This window comes from Squalius cephalus (assembly GCF_949319135.1).
Source record: "Squalius cephalus genome assembly, chromosome: 14".
Lineage (NCBI taxonomy): Eukaryota > Metazoa > Chordata > Actinopteri > Cypriniformes > Leuciscidae > Squalius > Squalius cephalus.
Window position 1 is genome coordinate 25,308,928 of NC_137135.1, and position 20,819 is coordinate 25,329,746.

At 35.6% G+C, this 20,819-nt stretch overlaps 2 protein-coding genes across 5 annotated transcripts; one reads left to right on the plus strand and one right to left on the minus strand.

Annotated features, from left to right (window-relative positions):
- On the plus strand, positions 1 to 5,865 carry chrnb3b (cholinergic receptor nicotinic beta 3 subunit b). Of its 2 annotated transcripts, none has more exons than XM_079893568.1 (6): positions 1 to 244; positions 902 to 1,050; positions 2,282 to 2,326; positions 2,863 to 2,972; positions 3,056 to 3,923; positions 5,286 to 5,865. In XM_079893568.1, the coding sequence occupies exons 1-6, from the start codon at positions 139 to 141 to the stop codon at positions 5,427 to 5,429; spliced, it is 1,422 nt and encodes a 473-aa protein (XP_079749694.1). In that variant the 5' UTR covers positions 1 to 138; the 3' UTR covers positions 5,430 to 5,865. The 2 variants fall into 2 exon arrangements, with proteins under 2 accessions (XP_079749694.1, XP_079749693.1); XM_079893567.1 differs by having other exon boundaries at positions 10 to 244; positions 899 to 1,050; positions 5,286 to 5,434.
- itga6l (integrin, alpha 6, like) lies at positions 5,812 to 16,581 on the minus strand. 3 transcript variants are annotated; one of them, XM_079893564.1, is made up of 26 exons: positions 16,523 to 16,581; positions 15,963 to 16,297; positions 15,490 to 15,617; positions 15,279 to 15,370; positions 14,879 to 15,116; positions 14,648 to 14,758; positions 14,082 to 14,298; positions 13,742 to 13,947; positions 13,568 to 13,659; positions 13,136 to 13,263; positions 12,829 to 12,918; positions 11,678 to 11,742; positions 11,333 to 11,484; positions 11,104 to 11,247; positions 10,901 to 11,016; positions 10,383 to 10,539; positions 9,809 to 9,892; positions 9,630 to 9,709; positions 9,054 to 9,128; positions 8,746 to 8,848; positions 8,253 to 8,429; positions 7,968 to 8,078; positions 7,676 to 7,786; positions 6,322 to 6,420; positions 6,080 to 6,205; positions 5,812 to 5,888 (listed from the first exon to the last, which is right to left on the minus strand). In XM_079893564.1, exons 2-26 carry the CDS (start codon positions 16,133 to 16,135, stop codon positions 5,838 to 5,840), a joined length of 3,126 nt encoding a protein of 1,041 aa, XP_079749690.1. In that variant the 5' UTR covers positions 16,136 to 16,297; positions 16,523 to 16,581; the 3' UTR covers positions 5,812 to 5,837. The 3 variants fall into 3 exon arrangements, with proteins under 3 accessions (XP_079749690.1, XP_079749689.1, XP_079749691.1); XM_079893563.1 differs by lacking the exon at positions 16,523 to 16,581 and adding an exon at positions 16,298 to 16,411 and having other exon boundaries at positions 15,963 to 16,175; XM_079893565.1 differs by lacking the exon at positions 16,523 to 16,581 and adding an exon at positions 16,298 to 16,344 and having other exon boundaries at positions 15,963 to 16,192.
- Between the last annotated feature and the right edge of the window lie 4,238 nt (positions 16,582 to 20,819).

The following is a 20,819-nucleotide window of genomic DNA, read 5'->3' on the forward strand; positions in this document are numbered from 1 at the left end:
GACCGGAGCGCGGGCGCGCGCACCTGGATGGATTCTCTCTGGGAGTGATTCGCTCCCATCCTCTGCTTTTACTAACAGCAAATAACAACTTCAAACTTGTATCACTTGCTATTAAAACTTGTTTTTAAAGAGCAATTAATGCGTTGTCACGTGTCACGCCAATATAAAATACTTTCTTTCGAAATGACGTTGGCAGTCGTTGGTCTTTTCACCCTGTTTACCAGCATCATCGCCGCCACGCCTGGTAAGTGCAAACCAATCCTTGTCTCTCTGCCCTGTAAAGTACTTTCTTGATTATGTTAGTGTGTTTAGCATCCTTTTTTTTATAGTTTATGAGTTATAGACTATAATGGATGTTACTAAAGAGATGAGTTATTTTATTATCTGAAATCAATTTGTAATCGTTAATTATTTATTATCAGAATGATTTATGTTCATACCTTGCAAATCTTGAATGAGTCGTTGAACAAAGTTTGGTTCGTTGTATCAGCAATAAAATCTACAAATTATAAGAAATCTTATAGATAGATAGATAGATTTGTGATTCTATTTGATTTACTTGAATGTATCTCAAAATGCTATTTGCTCGCTATGTGTTGCTGATGAGTGCACTTGTCCTCAGTTGAGGTCAGTAAACAATTTGTGGAGGACGCAGTTAGCGGACTTCTGCTGACTGCCATGTCTATGAAAGTGTCTGGTTTCTGTCTGTCCTTGTGTGTCATTACACTTAGTGTACTTAGTCTATATGACTCTCAATTTTATAACAGGACTCTTTAATAGTATAACACTATTATTTTATCTACTATGTAACATTAAAACCTTATCAATTGCGATAGTATAAACAGTGATTGTTGTAGAAATTATATCAATAATGTAATGTAATAAGTATGTGTGTTAGCAGCTAGAGAGTTTGTATCTCTGGCAGAGAGAGAAGATGCTCTGCTCAGGGACTTGTTTCAGGGGTACCAGCGCTGGGTCAGGCCTGTTCTGCACGCAAACCACTCTGTGAAGGTCCGCTTTGGCTTGAAGATATCTCAGCTAGTGGATGTGGTAAGACAAACATACAGATCCAGCTATTTTAAACTTCATTTGGAAGCCTTACTGTGGACGGTGCTCAGTTGGTCTCTGTCCTTGGTGCTGAAACACAGCAGATGGAGCTGTCCGTGGTTCTGAACACTATTGACTTATGAAGTCAATACATCTCTCTACATTAGGCATATATTAGGGGCATCTGCTTCCTTAGAGTCTATAAATAGAAAATATTGCCTTACTGCTGCTCTCCTCCTCCAACTTTTTTTCACATTCTCCTGGTTTTATTTTGCCTTGCTCTTTCTCTGAAAGGGTTTTTCTGTTCTGAAGACTCATATGATGGGAGGCTGAATTATTAAAAGTGCAGAGATCCAGTGAGCTTTACGTCTATAACAGTGTGCACACACTCCACACAAATCCATCGGTGTACCATTTCCCTTTGTGATTAAATTATACAAAATAAATTGACAGGAATTCAGCCTGAAGAAAATATATTTCCAAAGTAAATGCTCCAGGTATTAATTTGAGCTAGATTGCTATAGCTCAAATAAATGCATAGACACAAACTAACATCCAATGCAGTAGTGATCCAATATGATTTGAGCTACTGACAGTCCTGAGTGAAATCTCTCAGCTTCAATGTGCATTTTATTAATTGTCGACAAAACAAATCATATCGTAATAATAAACAAAGTTGCGCCATTAGGGCTAATTGTTTCTCTCCATGATGATAACAATAAAAAAGATGACGTCAACTTACTGTTACATACATCTTGCAATTTGATTTACTTGATAAGGGCTCAGATGTGCCTGTTTGATGTTATTGATTTAAAAACTGCCTGAAGGCATAGGTGCCCAAGTGCCTCGTAATTCAGAGTATAAGATGGCTTTGAAAGTGGTTATGCTGGACGTTTATCAAAAGATATAGCCAATGATTTTGAGGGCTATGGAAAATAAATAAAGACAGCTATTATTATGTGGGCTCCAGTCACCCCTCTCAGCACCACTCTGCCTCAACTGTCTCATAATCTCAAGAAAAATAGATAATAATATAATTATGTGTTTTGATTGATGTGTCTTTTGTGCTCTTTTTATGGTGTATTATATTACAACAGACTTTGGAAATCATTAGAATACAATCACTAGAATTTAGACTTGAGTATTGCAAAATAATCACATATATTGAATCTCACATATATATCTCAGTTGTTTATGGTGTTATCTTTCTTTTTTTCTCTGTTTATGAATTTAGGATGAGAAAAACCAACTCATGACCACTAATGTGTGGCTATGGCAGGTAAATAACCTCAAACATCCCTGTAAAAATGTTTCGCCTGGTAAATTAATAATGTGCTGTATGCAGATAAATTAATTGGTTGTATTCAAGTCAAAAGTATTATTTTTGCCTTGGCTGTTGAAATTATGAACACATGCAAAAACAATATGGAACCAATGAAATATAAACAATGGATTATGTTATAGTCAGCGTATGCTTTTTCCTGTGAGCTTTTTGCTTTTCTTTGCATTTTTTTGTTGTTGCATAGAATAAAACCTGTAAAATTTTGTCAGATAAATACCTTAACCAAGTTTTGTTCTTATTTAAAATATTGAAAAATATAAAATCATTTCCTCAAATTCTGATGGTACAAATCCCCAAACATACATATATATGCTTGCTTCTAGCAACATTATTGAAAATAACAGAAAATGCATATGATGTAAAAGACTAAATTATCAGTTCTCTGCGAATGATACCGGACATTGACAATAGAAAAGTAATGAAACAAACATTGTTTCAAATCAGATATGCTTTTCATAATAAACTCTTTGTAGGAATGGCTGGATTATAAACTGCGTTGGAACCCTGATAAATATGGTGGCATCACCTCTATCAGAGTCCCGTCAGAGACCGTCTGGCTCCCAGACATTGTTTTATACGAGAAGTAAGTTTGTGTGGCTATCTAAATACAACAGTAATTCATCATTTTGGAATATTAAACATGTCATCCTGTCCACTCGCTTTTAGTGCTGATGGACGTTTTGAAGGCTCACTTATGACCAAAGTCATTGTGAGGTACAATGGCATGATCACTTGGACCCCCCCTTCCACCTACAAATCAGCCTGCACCATGGATGTGACGTTCTTCCCGTTTGATCGCCAGAACTGCTCTATGAAGTTTAGCTCTTGGACATATGATGGAAACATGGTTGAACTAGTCCTCCTCAACCAGCAGGTGGACAGAAGGGACTTCTTTGATAACGGCGAATGGGAGATTCTCAGTGCGACTGGGGTCAAAGGAAGCCGGCGAGACGGCCACCTCTTCTACCCGTACATCACATATTCGTTCATCCTAAAACGCCTTCCTCTCTTCTACACACTCTTCCTCATTTTTCCATGCCTGGGCTTGTCCTTCCTAACAGTGCTGGTTTTCTACCTTCCGTCCGACGAAGGGGAAAAAGTCTCCCTCTCCACCTCCGTCCTGGTGTCTCTCACCGTCTTCCTCCTCGTCATTGAAGAGATCATCCCTTCTTCCTCTAAGGTTATCCCGCTGATTGGGGAGTACCTGCTTTTTATCATGATCTTTGTCACTCTCTCCATCATCGTGACCGTGTTTGTCATCAACGTACACCACCGCTCTTCAGCTACTTACCACCCGATGTCTCCATGGGTGCGTACGCTGTTCCTCCAGCGACTGCCACATTTGCTCTGCATGAGGGGGAACACTGACCGCTACCAGTACCCAGAGCTGGAGCCCCACAGCCCTGACCTGAAGCCCAGGAACAAGAAAGGCCCTGAAGGAGAAGGTCAGGCTCTGATTAATATGCTGGAGCAAGCCACCAACTCGGTTCGCTACATCTCAAGTCACATTAAGAAGGAGCATTTTATTAGAGAGGTGAGGACTTGAAAATGGCTTAAGATGAATGTAAAGTGAATGTCTGCAAATATTAATAGAAATAAAGCTATTTTTAGATATACCTTAAAGTTTAAGTTCAGTTGTTACAAACAAACAAACAAATAAACATTTTATTCAGAAAGGATGCAATTAAATTGATAAAAGTGACAGTAAAGACATTTACATTGTTATAAAAGATTTCTATTTTAAATAAATGCTGTTATTTTCACCTTGCTATTTATCAAAGAAAAAATCCACGGTTTCCACTAAAATATGAGACTTCTTTTGAAAGCATAAAAATTTACCCCAAGTTTCTGAACAGTAGTGTATAAATCTAAATATATTTATCTTGTCCAAAACATATTTAAAAATGCATTTTGCATTTGCCCCCCAAATTGTTTTTGATTCAATAACATTCTGTAATATATTTTGCCATTTGAAAGTTTATATAAAAATGTATAAAACTATTTTCAGTTTGAAAAATTCTTTCTTAAGCTGCACTGAATACTTTATATATTTACCATATATTTTGGCCAGAAAATGTATTATTTTATAAAGTTAATGATGTTTTGCAGTAATAGGTTCCTCTTGCATACTGTTGATGCTAAGGATAAAGTCAGGAATAAAAATGTTAACGCTAATCAAGTGTTATGCTGACTATTATTTGATGATGAATATGCCAGTTGTGACAATTATGATGCAATGAATATTACAATAAGGTAACATTAGTTGCATTAACTAACACTAATTATTACATGGCTTGGCTGAATTCCAATGTAGAATGCGGTCTGTTATTTCTTGATAACAGACCGCTGCGAAGTATAACAGACCGTTGCCATGAAAAACAGCGCGTTGCTATGGACGCGGAACGGACTATTTTCTTTGGCGGAAGCAATACAATCGTTTTTAAATCAATAAACTCCTTTTTAAATCAATAATTCGTGGCAAATTATTTATTCATTTTGTAGGTAGCCATGTAATAAGCGGGATAATGTATAGAGAGGCGGTCGTTATAGCGAATAACAACCCCTTCAGGCTGATTCAAGACCCCTCCGCTTCGCGTCGGGGTCCTGTTCAGCCTGTCGGGGTTGTTATTCGCTATAACGACCGCTTCTCTATACATTATCCCTTACATAACACATGCGTTACAATATTAATAATAATACAACTGTTCATTGTTAGTTCATGTTCACCTACATTAAATAATATTAACAGATACAATCTTTGATTTGAATAATACAGTAGCAAAGGTTGAAATGATCAAGATTAATAAATGCTTTAGAAGTATTTTTCATGGTTAGTTCCTGTTAACTAATGGAACCTTATTGTAAAGTGTTAGTGAATATTCTTTGGCTCTTGCAGGTAGTACAGGACTGGAAGTTTGTGGCCCAGGTGCTGGACAGGATTTTCCTCTGGGCATTCCTCACTGTATCTGTTCTTGGCACCGTCCTCATCTTTACACCTGCCCTGAAGATGTTCATGAGCACACCCCCTCCTTCTCCATGAGACGTCCAGAATTACAGTCAAATCCATCACATTACAAAAGGGAATATTATTGTACTTCCAATAATAGAGCAGACAGCGCACATTACAATGTAGAAGTGTTCTTTCACTGCATTAAATACTCAGATTTATGATTAACATCATAAGATGACCAGCAATGTTAGTCAAATGTAAAATGTGCAGAGTAGCATCACCTGTCCCAAGTGATACAACATGCTGTTTACAACTTTATTTTGTAGATAATTTAGTTATACATTATTTTTTATTTACAGACAACATTAAAAAACAGTTTACAAAAAAATAATATTTTTTTGACCCGTGCAGGAAAACAATTCCACAGAATCAGAAGACTGTTTTGTCCATCTTTGAGAAGACGCACCTCTGTTTGGTCATATGTTCCTCTCTTGATTCTTAATAAACCTTTTTCTCTTTGGCACATATTCCACAAGTTAAGCATTCAAACTGAGGAGCACAAAAAATACAACATGGTTCAGTCAAAAACACTAATATGGAAGCAGCTTAACACTCCCTTTTTTAACATGTAACTACACTTGTTTTTCTATATTTTTATCTACAATGTAACAGTATTAATTGCTTCAGGTAAATCAAGTATTAGTTTTAATTAAGATATTGTATGAAAAGAGTCACCTTACCTTCCATAACAAGTAGAACAGCAAAGCTAGTAACAGCAGTGCTGTCAGTACGCTGAGCAGAATGACCCACCACGGGACTCGACTGAGCAAAGCAGGCTTCCTTTCACGAAAAACAGTTAGCTTCACCTATATAAGTCATAAAAACACTGAGTGAGCTTTTTTTTTATTAATCACTACTACTACTACATCAAATAAAAATAGCTTATATGCTTAAGTATATACTAATCTACATGTCACGTAACCTTAGTATTGGATGGCTGAATCCCAATATTCTCCTGAGTCCCATTAATGGTCAGAGATGCATCCAGTACAATATCCAAGTAGTTCAATGAGTTATACTCCTGTAAAAGAAGCCATCTTGTCAATAATCAAATAGTTATAATACATTTGTTACCACAGGTGGACAGTAACAAAGTACATTTACTTGAGTACTGTACTTAAGTACACTTTTTAAGTGAGTTTTTAATTTTCTTGAGTATTATTATTTATTTTTTTTACTTTTTTAACTTCACTACATTTGAAAGACAAATATCATACTTTTTACTCCACTACAACTCTGTCAACGTCCTTGAGTATAAAGTAGTAATGTCAGTCAGGGGATGATTTTGGTTGCAGGGTTTGCATTTTGGTTGGAAATGAAAGTCGGGTTGACATCAAATTAACGTCAGCATCCGACGTCAGATAGACGTTGGATTTTGGTTGGAAATGAAAGTCGGATTGACGTCAGAACCCGACTGATGTTGGGTTTTGATTTTCATTTTCAACCATAATATAATGTCTTTCCAACGTTGGAGATTAATGTCAATCTGGCGTTGGATTCTAACATCAACCTGATTTTCATTTTCAACATTGGGTTTGGTCTTCAAAATGCGAATTTTGTTATTGTTTTGGAGCACTCTAGCTTATAGATAACAGCAAGGCTAACATATTCATACTAAAAGCCAAAAAACTTTAAATAGGGCACTATTTGAGGGAACAGCTATTTGGGTGTCCAAAACCATTGTGGATGTTATTGAGTGCACTAATTCAATCTCACATTCAATCCCACTACTGGAACTGTTAGAAATAAATTTGATATTGATATGAGGGTAGGAAGGCAGGCATAGATTCAGAGGCATACGGTAGGCCTACTGTATGTATTACATACAACAATGCAACAATAATAAAACAATGCACTGACATTTACTTTTTAATGTCAACAACAACAAAAACAAAAACAAGTATAATTAAAATATTTGGGTGAACTAACACTTAAAAAAAATAAAAAAATCTTGTTAATTATTAGCTAGACACATGTATATGCTACCACAATTTTCAAATACTGAGGAATTTGCTGCATTAATCAACATAGATTGAGCAAGCAGCATTATTATTATTTTTATTATTTGTACACATATGCTACTAAACCAAATGAAACGCTGTAACTAAAGTCATTTGAATTGAAAATAAAATTTCTCTTTCAGTGTGAGTTCTTTTTTTTTACTACCTGCAATAAACATTCAATATTATTTAAATGAATTGAACTCAATTCATTCTGTAAATTTCACTTTTAAGTCTTACAGTGCAGAAATAAAAAAAGAATGTCAGCAAGTGTACCTCAAGAAAAGTATTGTTCCATAAGCGAGCATGAAGGACGATGCCTGCAGTGCTGTCCAGTGCCTCAAGAGGGCACTTTATCTCCACACATTTTAAGTCGTCAGCACACGTCTGGGGCGGCAACATGAAAGGTAGAGATACATTTGCAAAGAACTCGACAAAGGTAAGTACCTTGAAACCTTTGATGTATGTTTTAAAGGCACACAATACTAGTATACTAGTGATAGAGGTGAAATGAAAATAAAGCTCTGGTCAGTGGAATTGTATAAAATCATGTGTAAAGTGAAATTACCAGAGTTTTATACTTTCTTTTGTTGCCCAAAAAGGGGAAAAAATCAGTAGTGGAGGCAAGAGCCTTCAGGCCTGATTCACGCTCTAGTTCACGCCTTCCTCTGGATGACGCCTAAGAAGTGAGCACATAGAATCAGTGACCTCTACCAGAGTGTCATAAGTCATATTGTGTCTGAGTCTCAAGGATTTATCATTCATCAAATACAGAAAGCTGCAAAGTAGAACCAGTGGGAGTTGATGTTAATAATTGATAGTTATTTAACTTTATATCCCATGAAGGAATTACCTTGATAAATCTGAGTGGGTTTATAGCCTCTGATGGAGTGCAGTGAATAATATTCTTTCCTCCATCGCTGATTTGCACAAGGTACATGAGCCATTTTCCCTCCTTGGTTGCTTTTGGCCACTGAATGTTCAGCACTGCAGAACCGAAGGACTTCAGAGGCCGACCAATGTTAATAATCTGACGTAGAAAGTACAAGAAGCACAAAATCAACAGGCTTTTAATTGTACTAAACCCAATAAGTATAATATACATCTAAATACTGTATATTTACAGACATAAATGCAATAGCACTCTCTGTGATAAGCTACTGATTTATTTTTGATTGGAAATATGATAATATCTACAATTTGGCCTATTATTATAACCATTCATTTTGTAAACCTAGCAACTAGCAAGTGTAAGGGATTATGCCAGATTAAATTACAGTTAATGATTATGAATAGTAAAACAGAGAAATTCATCACTGTAACATTAGAGGGACTGAGACACCAACCCTGAACTCATACTGGACCAGAGAGCCAATATCATCTTCTGATTTCATTGATTTACCATCTTTCACTTCTCCTCCAAAGTACAACTGGGAAGGTTTAGCAACACTACAAAGACACAATACATAATAAAACAACCATTCATTATTAAAAAACAGATGTGCTGCTTTTGTGTTTTTAAAGGATTTTTTTTTTTGATAAATAGAAAGTTCAAAGGAACAACATTAATTTGAAATCTTTTGACCAATTTAAAGCGTCCTTGCTAAATAAAAATATACATTTCTTAAAAAACAAAACAATTAATAAGACTTACCCAGTGACATTCAGATGCAGTTCAAATATAATTTTCGCTTCTGCAACAACTATTGGAATATCTTGAATGCTAATCCTTTTGACAAAAAAAAAAAAAAAAAAAAAAAAAAAAGAGAGAGAAAAATGAAACAGGTACACACATATTGGGTTTCCATGTTTTAAGGGGACTTTCCATAGAAATAAGGAATTATATACTAATCAAACTTTGTATTTTATCCCCTAACCCTACACCTACACATCATAGAAAACTCTATGAATCATAGAAAGCATTTTTACCTTTTCAAAAACAAAAAACAAAACATAAATTAATATGATTTTGTAATATAAAATTTTGTCCCCATAATGTAGGGTTTACCAGGACACACACACACACACACACACACACACACACACACACACACACACACACACACACACACACACACACACTAAAACATATAAACTTTAAAACTTTATTAGCTTGTTTTTCATGCAATAAAACTATATAGTGCTACTTCTATAAATGTATTATGTTGATTAACAGTTAAACTAGAGGTACCTAGAAGATAACATCATAGCTAAGCTAGACTCTTCTTACGTTTTAAGGGACATTGTCACATTAGCGCCTGTCACTCTCAAGGAAAGCCTTTCCGTGTTTAGTATCAGGTAGAATGAAACCTGAAAGTGTTGAAAAGAACCTAGGTTAGGAGACTGACAGATTTGATTATATTGAAAGCATGCTTGATGGTTTGAGAGAATTTTAATTACTCTTCATACCTCCGAGTCTCTTTTAAAAGGATTTCCAAGTTGGCAGTCAGCCTGTGTTTTCTGTTCATTGGGGTTACACTGCACCTGGGTTTCCTGCACAGCGATAAAAACGACAACAAATGGTGAAAACATCTATGCAAAATCTGAAACAGTGTACACTAAAAAAATCCCCTTGTTACTCAAAAACAGATTTATTTCATTGAAATTTTACTTGACAAGCTTTACTTGACAAGTGTTTGTTCAGTCAGTGTTTAGTGAGTGAAATGATAAATATAAGGCAGAATGTGTACATCATAATGAGCAACATTTTAAAATGTAAGAACCATACATTTAGTGCATACAATGTAATTTAATGCATACAGTTTAATTTAGCAACTACTTTACACAGTTGTATGGAACAACTTGTGACTTTTTTTCAAATGCAACATTCTATTTTTTCGAGTGTACAAGTCTAGGCCTGAATATGACAGTCCTTCAAAACAGATGCAATGAAGCATTATACAAATGTGTCCATCTTACAGTAAAAAGCAAAACACAATAAGACTTGTTGATACAAACTTTTTCAGTGAAATAGGACACTCACACTATTCTTCTTTGGCATGACTGATGATAGGTGCAGAAATTCTGGAAACGTCACAGACAGTTGACTCTGGTGTGCATCTTCTCCACCTATGTTGGTTACAGTGACCTCCAGGGCGACGTTCTCATCACCAGGAGAAATGACAGAAACACCATTTTCCCTTCAAAACACAAAGATACACCCAAATTTAGCAATTCCAAGGATGGCTACTTAAGTCTATATTACAAAAAGGCCAAACACATGTCAAATATGTAGCTAATATGCAATTTGCATTATGTAGTGCTTATACAATATGATTATAACTTAGTGCAATCAATGGATTTGCACGCTATACCCCTGAGATATTTAAACTCCTGATTTGGTCCTGATTTGTCAGTACATGTTTTGCAGTTTCAGCAATAAAACTAGCTAAATATTGAGATATGCCAAATGCCAAATATCAGTCATGTGGTCTTTGAACTGTAAAAAACAGTAGTGTATTGTTCTAAATCTTGCACAAGCCACATAGATAATGATATTACATGGATAGAGGGTCACATTTTTCTTGTTGTTGGTCTTTGGTGCAGAAGCTATACTGGAGCTGCAGGTTACTGTGGCAGATGTTGTCACTTCCACAGTCGGCATTCATAAAGGTGACCTGGGAGATAAGAGGTATGTGGTAAAGAAAGCCATGTTTGAGACAGTGGGATATTACAGCAATAAAGGAAGTGATATGGCAATATACCTCTGCTTTGGTTGTGTTTTCTTGTAGAGCGTTTAGAACTGGCTCTAAGTCAGGGAGGTTTCTGATGGTCTGTTTTGGATTGTCAGATGGCAAAGAAACAGATAAGCTGATGGAAATGCTGGTCAGCTTGTCCTGGATATCTCCCTAAAAACAGTACAATGGTTTTTAATCGTAAATTCTCACTTTCAGTTCTTGAAATCAGCAAATCAAGAGTGTGAGTAGATAGTACCAGCAGCCTGAGCTTGGTCTGGACACACTCTCGTTTGCCCTGGCCAGGCAGTTCCCGGTCTCCCTGCGCAGCCTCAGAATTCACAAAGACCACTCGTGAAGGAAGACCCCTCTCTCTGCGCACTGTATCAGCCTTCAGCTTGTACTCGATCCCTACAGAAAGGTGATCAAATGCAATTTCACATGCCTCAAAAAGTTCCAAGAAATTGCTTTGACAAGAAGCTGTTTGCCAAGATATAATAATTAATCAAACACACCCAGCTGGAATGACTCATACAGATTGCTGTGGGACATTTATTCTTGTTTTGATATTTAATGCAGTATGGAGAACAGGAAATGGACTCACTCAGTTTGGGATTGTATGTAGGTGGCTGGGCAGTGTAAGTGAAACAGGACTGAGCTGTAATAATGCTGAAAGATTTTCAAAAAAAAAGAAGAAAGAAACAAAAATGTATATAAGTGTGTATGTTTATTTTTATAACTCAAATTATTATTATTTTAAAATACACATGTATATATATGAAGAGTTCCGATGCAAAAGCCTCTAAGTGCCATCTGAAATTTTCTTCTAGAATTATCATTTTTATCAAGCTTGTATATTTAAGTTCAGTAATTTCACTTAAATGACAATTAATAGGTTATTTTCATTGCCATTTAAGTGAAATTGCTGAACTCAAACATACAAGCTTGATAAAAATGATCATTCTAGAAGAAAATTTCAGATGGCACTTAGAGGTTTTTGCATCTGAACTCTTCATATATACACTGAACCAAATTATAAAAGCAACACTTTTGTTTTTGCCCCCATTTTTCATGAGCTGAACTCAAAGATCTAAGACTTTTTCTATGTAATATTTTTTCTCAAATATTGTTCACAAATCTGTCTAAATCTGTGTTAGTGAGCACTTCTCCTTTGCCGAGATATCCATCCACCTCACATGTGTGGCATATCAAGATTCTGATTAGACAGCATGATTATTGCACAGGTGTGCCTGAGGCTGGCCACAATAAAAGGCCATTCTAAAATGCGCAGTTTTATTGTACTGCCAAATTCTCTGAAAAGCCTTTGGAGACGGCTTATGGTAGAGAAATGAACATTCAATTCAAGGGCAACAGCTCTGGTGGACATTCCTGCAGTCAGCATGAATGAATGCGTTTGGGATGCTCTGGATCGGCATATACGACAGCGTGTTCCAGGTCCTGCCAATATCCAGCAACTTCGCACAGCCATTGAAGAGGAGTGGACCAACATTCCACAGGCCACAATCAACAACCCTTTTTTTTTTTTTTTTTGGTCTTATGTGTCAGTAAAAAAAATTTTTTTTTTAGTTTTATGTGTCAGTAAAACTGCACATTTTAGAGTAGCCTTTTATTACATAGAAAAAGTCTTAGATCTTTGAGTTCAGCTCATGGAAAATGGGGGCAAAAACAAAAGTGTTGCGTTTATAATTTTGTTCAGTATATATATATTAGTGTTAGATTTTGCTGTTATCTCACCATGGATTTTTCTTGCAGCCATGTGCCTTGAAGTCAATATTATTCGGTGTTAATGTCAACGTCTTTTCTATGTTTACCACTGGTTTAGTCCTTAAAAAATGAACATATTATTTATTAATAATATTAACGTAATTAATTTAGAATTCTAAAATGTACAGATCCTACAAAATGATATTTAATGAAAGTATATTTTATATAGTGTGGGGTGTGTCTGGTTATTCTTTCACTTCATATGATGAATTATATGAATGCAAAAGATCTGATCAGCATTGAATCTATAGATTTATCAGAATGGGAAGCATCCAACCTGTAAACCAGCACAGTATCTGAAAGTGAACCCACAGCAAGGTCTGGATAGCCATTACCGTCCATATCCATGTTTCCAGCCAAGGAATAGCCAAACAATTTGATACCGCGGTCTCCAGCATCTAAAACCTATAAAAAGAGATTGTTTTAACAGTCACTTTGAAAAAAGTTGCAAATGCAAAATTCCTCACCAGATCTGTATAATGAATCATGCTGGATAATATAATATAATATAATATAATATAATATAATATAATATAATATAATATAATATAATATAATATAATTTGTAATATTTTGTAAATATAATATATAATATTATGAAATTAAAAATATATTTCAAATACAATTTAAATCTAAATCAAAATAACTGATAAAAAATTATATATAAATTAATTATATTAATTATAAATATGCGACATCTTTTACGAACCACTGGTTTTTGATGAAAGCCTGCAGCTGAACCATGATGTATGTACACTCGACCTCTCCCTGTATCCTCATTGGGAGCGCTCACTGCAAAATCTGTTCATCAGAAAAGATCATTTGTCAGATATACTGGAAAACTGAGGCTCAAGACTGAAGTATATATAACCTTTTGTTCAACCTTGGTATCCATCTTGATTTATATCCCCAATGTGCGCCACTGCTAGTCCAAACATGGAGTCCCTTTTCCCGTACAGACACACTGGTTCGATTTGGTTCCAGCGTTGTCCATTGGCCTGGTTGATGTAAATGTACACAGCCCCTCCTACATCTTCATCCATGTTTTTCTCAGAGAACTCTGGTGCACCCACCACAATGTCATCCCACCTGAGGCAATGAGGACATTGTCATCTCTAATACAGACTAAACTTGTAAAACAATAATTCCCTGTGATTACATAAGAAACTTTACAGTCACATCCTGTTTGGTCATAATTGTATCTGTTTCTAGTGTAAACTCACCCATCTGCGTTTAAGTCAAGAACAGCGAGGTCATAGCCAAAGGAGGAGGCCAAACCTGGACCTCGAAGGATGTGTTCAGCTTTCAAGTTCCTTTTTTCTGCCTTTTCATCCGGTCTTAGCAACAAAACCTCCCCACTGTGGTATGAGCGCGGAGCCCCCGCCACAACATTCAACTCTCCTTTCTTCATAAGGTTCATCCCAGTATCTAAAGCAAAGCCTGAGAAATAACAGAAGGAAAACTGTTGATAAATGGATGATATCAGATTTAAAAGAGTCATAAAATACTTATTTTATCATTAAATGTTTCCCCTGAAGTCCACTAATACTCACTAGTAAGTTCAGGATGAGTAATTTTTGTAGCTTATTTTTAATAAATGCTCTTTGAAACTTCCGGAAGTTACAGTATGATTTAAAGAAAATGTATTCCTCATTTTATAGTTGCTAATGCATTGCTAACTACTACATCAGATAAGTCCAAATTTACAGTAATATTTTATTTTGAACAGATCTGCATTCTAGACAATTTTTTGGCCTCTGGTACACAGTAGTAGGTTGACCATGATAACCTAAAAAGCTGCTGATGTCCACAGGAATAAGCTCGTGTTGTTGTTGGTTATGATCTCCTGTTTCATAGATCTCTAGAGAGAAGTCATCTACAGGCTCCATGTGCACAATGCCTTAAGTGTGAAAAGGAAAAGAAGTCATTATAAATGATAGGTTGCGAGGTAATTCTACAGACTTTACTGTTACTGTATGTGTGAAGTTTAACATTATCAATAAAAAATGCTTTGCCGTACCTTTCCAGTCATAGGCTCCTGGAGCTCCATATACAAGATATTTGCTGTCTTTGGAAAACGCTACAGAGAGACCCTGTTGACAGTATCCAAACTTGTACTTATCTGCTTCCCGATTCCTACAAAAAGATCTTGTGCCCACTCCATCCATCACCAATTTAAGGTCCTGTTCCAAGACAAAACATCTGCCCAATAACCGCTGGTTGGTAAAACTCCAATCCTGGTACCTGTGGGCACAAGTCTAAATAAAACAGAGCATATTTATTACACCTTCATTACACATAGCGTCAATTAAAACATTAAGATAACATATGTACACATATGTTTACGTTTGAGGTGTCAACTTTAAATAAAATACTTTCATAATGAATAAGAACCAGTTAAAATGAAAAGCACAATTTACCACTACTTTGCCTCCACGGCCCTGACTTCGGACACGAACACCTAGCCATTGGTTTTCTCTATAGTCTACTCCTGTTCTTTCCCTAGGACGAGCTGCCAGTATAGAAAAGTGAGTTTAGAATGCTAATACACATAATAAAAAAGTATTTGATCATTACAATAAAAAAAGAGGAATAAAGACACAAAACATAAATCAAGTAAACCACACCAACCTTCTATATCAACGGCAATGCGTTCACAGTCATCAGGTTGTGTTGTGAATTTACATTTGTACAGACCTCCAGATATATTGGCATTTTGAACGGGCAATGCTCTAGCATGAGGCGCTCCAATCAGCAATCTGAAGATGCAAGTGATGTCAATAGATAAAAGAGTTAGTTAGATAGATAGATAACCTTTATGTATTGCGTAGTAGCAAATCATTATCTAATATTAAGTTTAGTAATTAGATATTGTTCAATTATGACACTTTCATTTAGGTCTATATTTGTAGCCTTACTAGCCTATACGAATGCATGTGAGAGACGTAATGCAGGTTGCTACAAAGCGTTGTCAAAGTTTGTGCTGCTGAACATGTTTAAAAAATAATAACATAAAATGTTGATGTAACACAATGCTGCAAAGTTCTGCCATAATATTTTAAACAATTATCACGTGTTCGCTTAAAAAAAGAAGTTTTTCTCACACGCGCTCCTCTGCAGGTTTGAGCTGATGGTGCATGGCCATAGAAAACCCAAACAAAGTGTCTGCTTCTCCACGCTTCTTCATCACGTTCTGTGTGTCCAGGTTAAAAGCCGAAACCTGCGGTGGCCGAAGCATCCACACGGTCAGGAGGAGACTCCACTGACTGAACAACATGATGGTGGACCTCTCTGGAGCTGGAAATGGGCTAAGAGATCTACTCCAGAAGAAAAACTATCACCGTAGGGTGAGGCGATGTGACGAATATAAGCCTTGGCTGTTTTATGTTCTCAGGGTGTGGATAAGACCAACTGTACAGTAAAGAAAGTTAATGTTTACCTGCAAAGGAAACGTGAACACATGCCCTTTAATCCTCGATCATTTCCTGGGAGCTTAATCAAGTTCAAGATAAGAATCAACATGTTATGACGGTGCAATTTGCAATGAGAAAGAAACTTTAGTAAGTTAGGCCTACACGAGCAAGCCACAAAGACATCATTTAAAATCAAACAAAACATAGGCCTATAGGCTACCTTTATAAACCTCAAATATTCAGATAAATACCTCGAGGCCAAATCAAATTTGGTTGTTTTTTGTTTGTCCTAATGGAAATTAAAATCAGTTTTGTCCGGACAAATAAAACACATTTCACCAAAAGATGGCGCTAGAGATTTCTTAGAATGTCGACTGTAGCCATTGACTTCCACAATAGGAAAAACATGGAAGTCAATGGCTACAGTCAACTGTCTGGTTACCAACATTCTTTAAAATATCTTCTTTTGTGTTCAACAAAAGAAAGAAACTCATACAGATTTGAAACAACTTGAGGGTGAGTAAATGATGACCAAATAAACATTTTTGGGTGAACTATCCCTTTATCTGCCACGATGACTGCACAATGAAACAAATGTATTCATTTATTTAATTTCAAATAACACGAAAAGGTGAAAACTTGCCTCAACTCTACATCTAGGAAAAATACCCTTAAAATTAGTTAAAGTTAAATAATGTGACAAATTCCATGTGTGACAACTAGTGACACAAAATCTGGTACACTCCCAGAAAATAAAGTACATAATTGTACCTTTAGGGGTACAGTGGCTTGTCACTGGGGCTGCACCCTCAAGGGTACAATATTGTACCTTAACCTTTAAAAGAAACGGTACATATGTGTACCTTTTAATGCTTTTTGACCCTCAAAAAGGTACATATATGTACCTTGAGGTCCAATAATAAGCCCTATGGGGTACGTTAGTGTAGATTGTACCTAGATTGTACTCCTACTGTACCCCTATTTCTGACAGTGTATGATGGTGTGGTTGTTTGGCCTTTGTTTTGCATTACATTATTGAGTAGCAGTACTTGTCTCTGCATGTAGTGGCCATGGTTTGGAAACTTAAGCATCATTGTGGTTTTAGCACTGAAAGCTATAAGGTCTCACGAGCTGCCTTCCGGATGATCAACAACATGCAAATGACAAATAATAATGGTAAAAATTTATTTTCTCTTATTTTCAACACATTCTGTTTACTATAAGTTGCACCTACAGTACATGTCAATAGCTCTCATTAGAGTATTAGTAGACTGTCTGCTTAATATCTGCTATTTTATTTATTTTATTTGATTTTGATGGTCCCCCAACAGACATTCTACTACTGACTATAAGTAACTTTTTAAGTACATGTCAACTAACCCTAAACCTACTCTAGTCAACTAATACCCTAATTTAAAATTAATTCATATAAAAGTATAAAAAGTGTTTCTAAGAGATTACTTTATTAAATAGATTATTTTAAGTAGCCTATTCCCTTAAATGACAGCATGCATCTGAGCACTACTAACTTTAACTGTGGCAAAAATAGCTGTACATCCTGTGGAAACTTTAAATGTTGTTGCGGCAAGTGAGTTGTTTACTGAGAAACCCACTGTGGATGGTGTAAGTCAGTAGAGATGAGTGGTCATGGGAAACTTATGTGTGGGTATGGGTGACAGGAGGACAAGAGCGGTACAATGAAACCACTTAAAATAACAGGTCTCATGATCTGCACCACCTCACACACACTTACACACGTATAAGCACAGATGCACTCCTGCACAGATAGAAGCCCATGCACATAAAAACAATCATTCACACATGCAAGGCCACTTCAACAGTGCACCCCAAACACAAGTCTATATTTAAAAATATGCATGCATTCTTGAAATTGACATTATGGTCACAAGACACACAAAATCTTGTTTTGCTCCTCTCTTATTTGTGTGTTTTGGGATCAGAACTAGTGACATTCCAACAGCAGGATGGACTTTTTACCAACACTTTACATAATATATTTATATATTAAAGTTTTTATTTCTCCCTTGAAAATGACAAATACTAACGGCCTGTCTGAGAAACTGAGGTCAGGCTAATACACTTAACAAATAGCAGACTTTGAAACACTAGAAACCAAGATTGGTGTTTCAGCCATGCACAGCGGTGGAGGCGGAGCCTAAGTCAAGACTGAATTTTAACCCTCCCTCACATAATCACAAGTTCTCATAGGAGGTGTATTGTGTGTACACTACATACAAATGTTTGTCAAAAAATTGAAAAAGATGAAAGCTTGAAGCTCTAAGCTTTATTTATTTCAGGTTACAAGGCAAGGAAACATTCTTTATTCCTAATTTTGTGGAAGAAAATGTTCCAAACAATTAAATAAATCAAATCTTAACTGTAAGCAGCATGTAACATGTAACATACTTAAATATTATGGTAACACTTTACAATAAGGTTCATTGGTTAACATTAGTTAACCTCCTTAGTTAATATGAACTAAGAATGAACAATACTTCTTCAGCATTCATTAATCTTAGTTAATATTAATTTCAACATTTGTTACCATTAGTTAATGCACTGTGAACTAACATGAACAAACAACGAAGAGCTGTATTTTTATTAACTAACACTGACAAAGATTAATAAATACTGTAACAAATGTATTGCTCATTGTTAGTTCATGTTAGTTAATACATTAACTTATGTTAACTAATGAACCTTATTGTAAAGTGTTACCAATATTATTTCTGATTATGAAATTGGAACTCGCTGTAAAAGTGTTACCAACAGGTGTTTACAAAATATAAGACATACTTTTTTTTTTAATCCAGACCTATAATGATAATAATAATAATATTAATAATAATATCTTACAAGTGCAAAAAGAAAGAATAATAAAAAGTTAACCTGTGGTCGCTATAGGGAATATTTGACTATTAACTGTCAAAAACTAGAAAAACAGTTTGCAAAGCTGTCCTGTTCCAGAATACTAAATTAAAGTCATTGTGGTAAGTGTTCTGTTTTTATAATCCATTTACAATTTTGATGTGCGACTAATTCACTCACTTTTAAGTAGCCATATTAGATTGATTGATCCCCTTTCCTTCTGATGGTCATCAACTTGACCTAGACAAGGCCGCATGAAAACTTAGCAAACTATTGTAACCAGTGCTCACTGCAGAGTTTATTCCAGTTTATTCCAGTTTTCAGCTACAACGGAACACACCATTACCACACAATCATCAGAGCAGCAATCACACATTTGTGCACAACAACACCTTCATGCTAGCATTGCTTTTACAGGGCAGAAGAAAAAAATCCATTCACTGCTACATCAGCTGCTGAGTCTGAGTGCGAAGAGTATATGAAGTATTTGTGCATCTTATCAACAAACATGCATAAAATGTATTTGTAGTTGGTTAGCACTCTTATTCTTTCAAGTGTATTGTTTCAATTAGATTTATATTTAGTTTACCTCAAGATAATCTTTTAAATGTATTTTTGGATTAAACAACAATGACATTTATTTCTTAGTCCTCCTTAACAGTTGTAATAGGACTTATAAAGGCATATAATTTATTATCAATGCTTATATATAGCCTATATATATTTATAAAACGGTTAGTTCCTATCCTTGATTCTGATTGGTCAATAGCTGTGCTTTATTCACCGCTTCACCCAACGGTTCTATTTATTACTGCGCCCTTAGCAACACCCTTAGCAACCACACGTATCAACATACCGTAAACATAAACTGGAGCGACATTCTTGCTGCAACAGAAAACACTTTTGACAGTGCTGAGCACAACTAAAGAGAACTGCGTTAAATATCACCACAGTGGAGCCGATTGAAATGAGACAAATATTTAATGCGTGCACAATAAACGGAGATGTTCAAATAAGTTTAAATAAACAACAATAAAAAAAGTATCTCTTGTTAGGCAGCATTTTAGCAAAATTAATAACATTAATAAAATAGATTAAAGACCTAACTGTTATCTATCAAAATATGTGCCCTTGTGTTTTTATTTAGGCTATGTAAATATTTAGTTTAGTGCAGAGAGAAAATAACAGAATAAACAAAAAAATAAACGTTTTCTCATGCTGAGAGATAAGCTATGCCTATTTGTGTGAGGAAATTTCACAAATATTGTGTTGTAAAAAATAAAAAGAATGAGACAAAGTTTGAGAACGGTTTGTTGTTTTTATTTGAGAACATTGGAACGTTGTTGTTCACGGTCAGGGACTATTTTTTTAGCGGAAGGAATGCTTTTATTGATTTACTTACTTACATGAAAGTTGCACTAATACAAATTTTTTTTTTTTACTTTAATATTGTGTGGTAACCGTTTTATAAAAGCAATAAGGTAGGCTACTCGAGGCAAGTGCTGTATCGTGAATAAGTAATGGCTGAAGGGCGTTGTTAAACACGACGCGAAGCGGAGTTACTTATTCACAATACAGCAGCACAGTCTCTCGTACCTTATTGCTCACACACACACACACACACACACACACACACACACACACACACACATATATATG

Coding starts and splice junctions, on each gene's coding strand:
- chrnb3b (XM_079893567.1), top strand. CDS start 139: ATGCGTTGTCACGTGTCACGCCAATATAAAATACTTTCTTTCGAAATG. Junction 2,327..2,862: donor CTAATGTGTGGCTATGGCAG/GTAAATAACCTC, acceptor AACTCTTTGTAG/GAATGGCTGGATTATAAACT. Junction 2,973..3,055: donor GACATTGTTTTATACGAGAA/GTAAGTTTGTGT, acceptor ACTCGCTTTTAG/TGCTGATGGACGTTTTGAAG.
- itga6l (XM_079893563.1), bottom strand. CDS start 16,380: ATGTTGATTCTTATCTTGAACTTGATTAAGCTCCCAGGAAATGATCGA. Junction 11,248..11,332: donor AGACCAAGCTCAGGCTGCTG/GTACTATCTACT, acceptor TACTGTTTTTAG/GGAGATATCCAGGACAAGCT. Junction 9,710..9,808: donor CTTTTAAAAGAGACTCGGAG/GTATGAAGAGTA, acceptor CAACACTTTCAG/GTTTCATTCTACCTGATACT.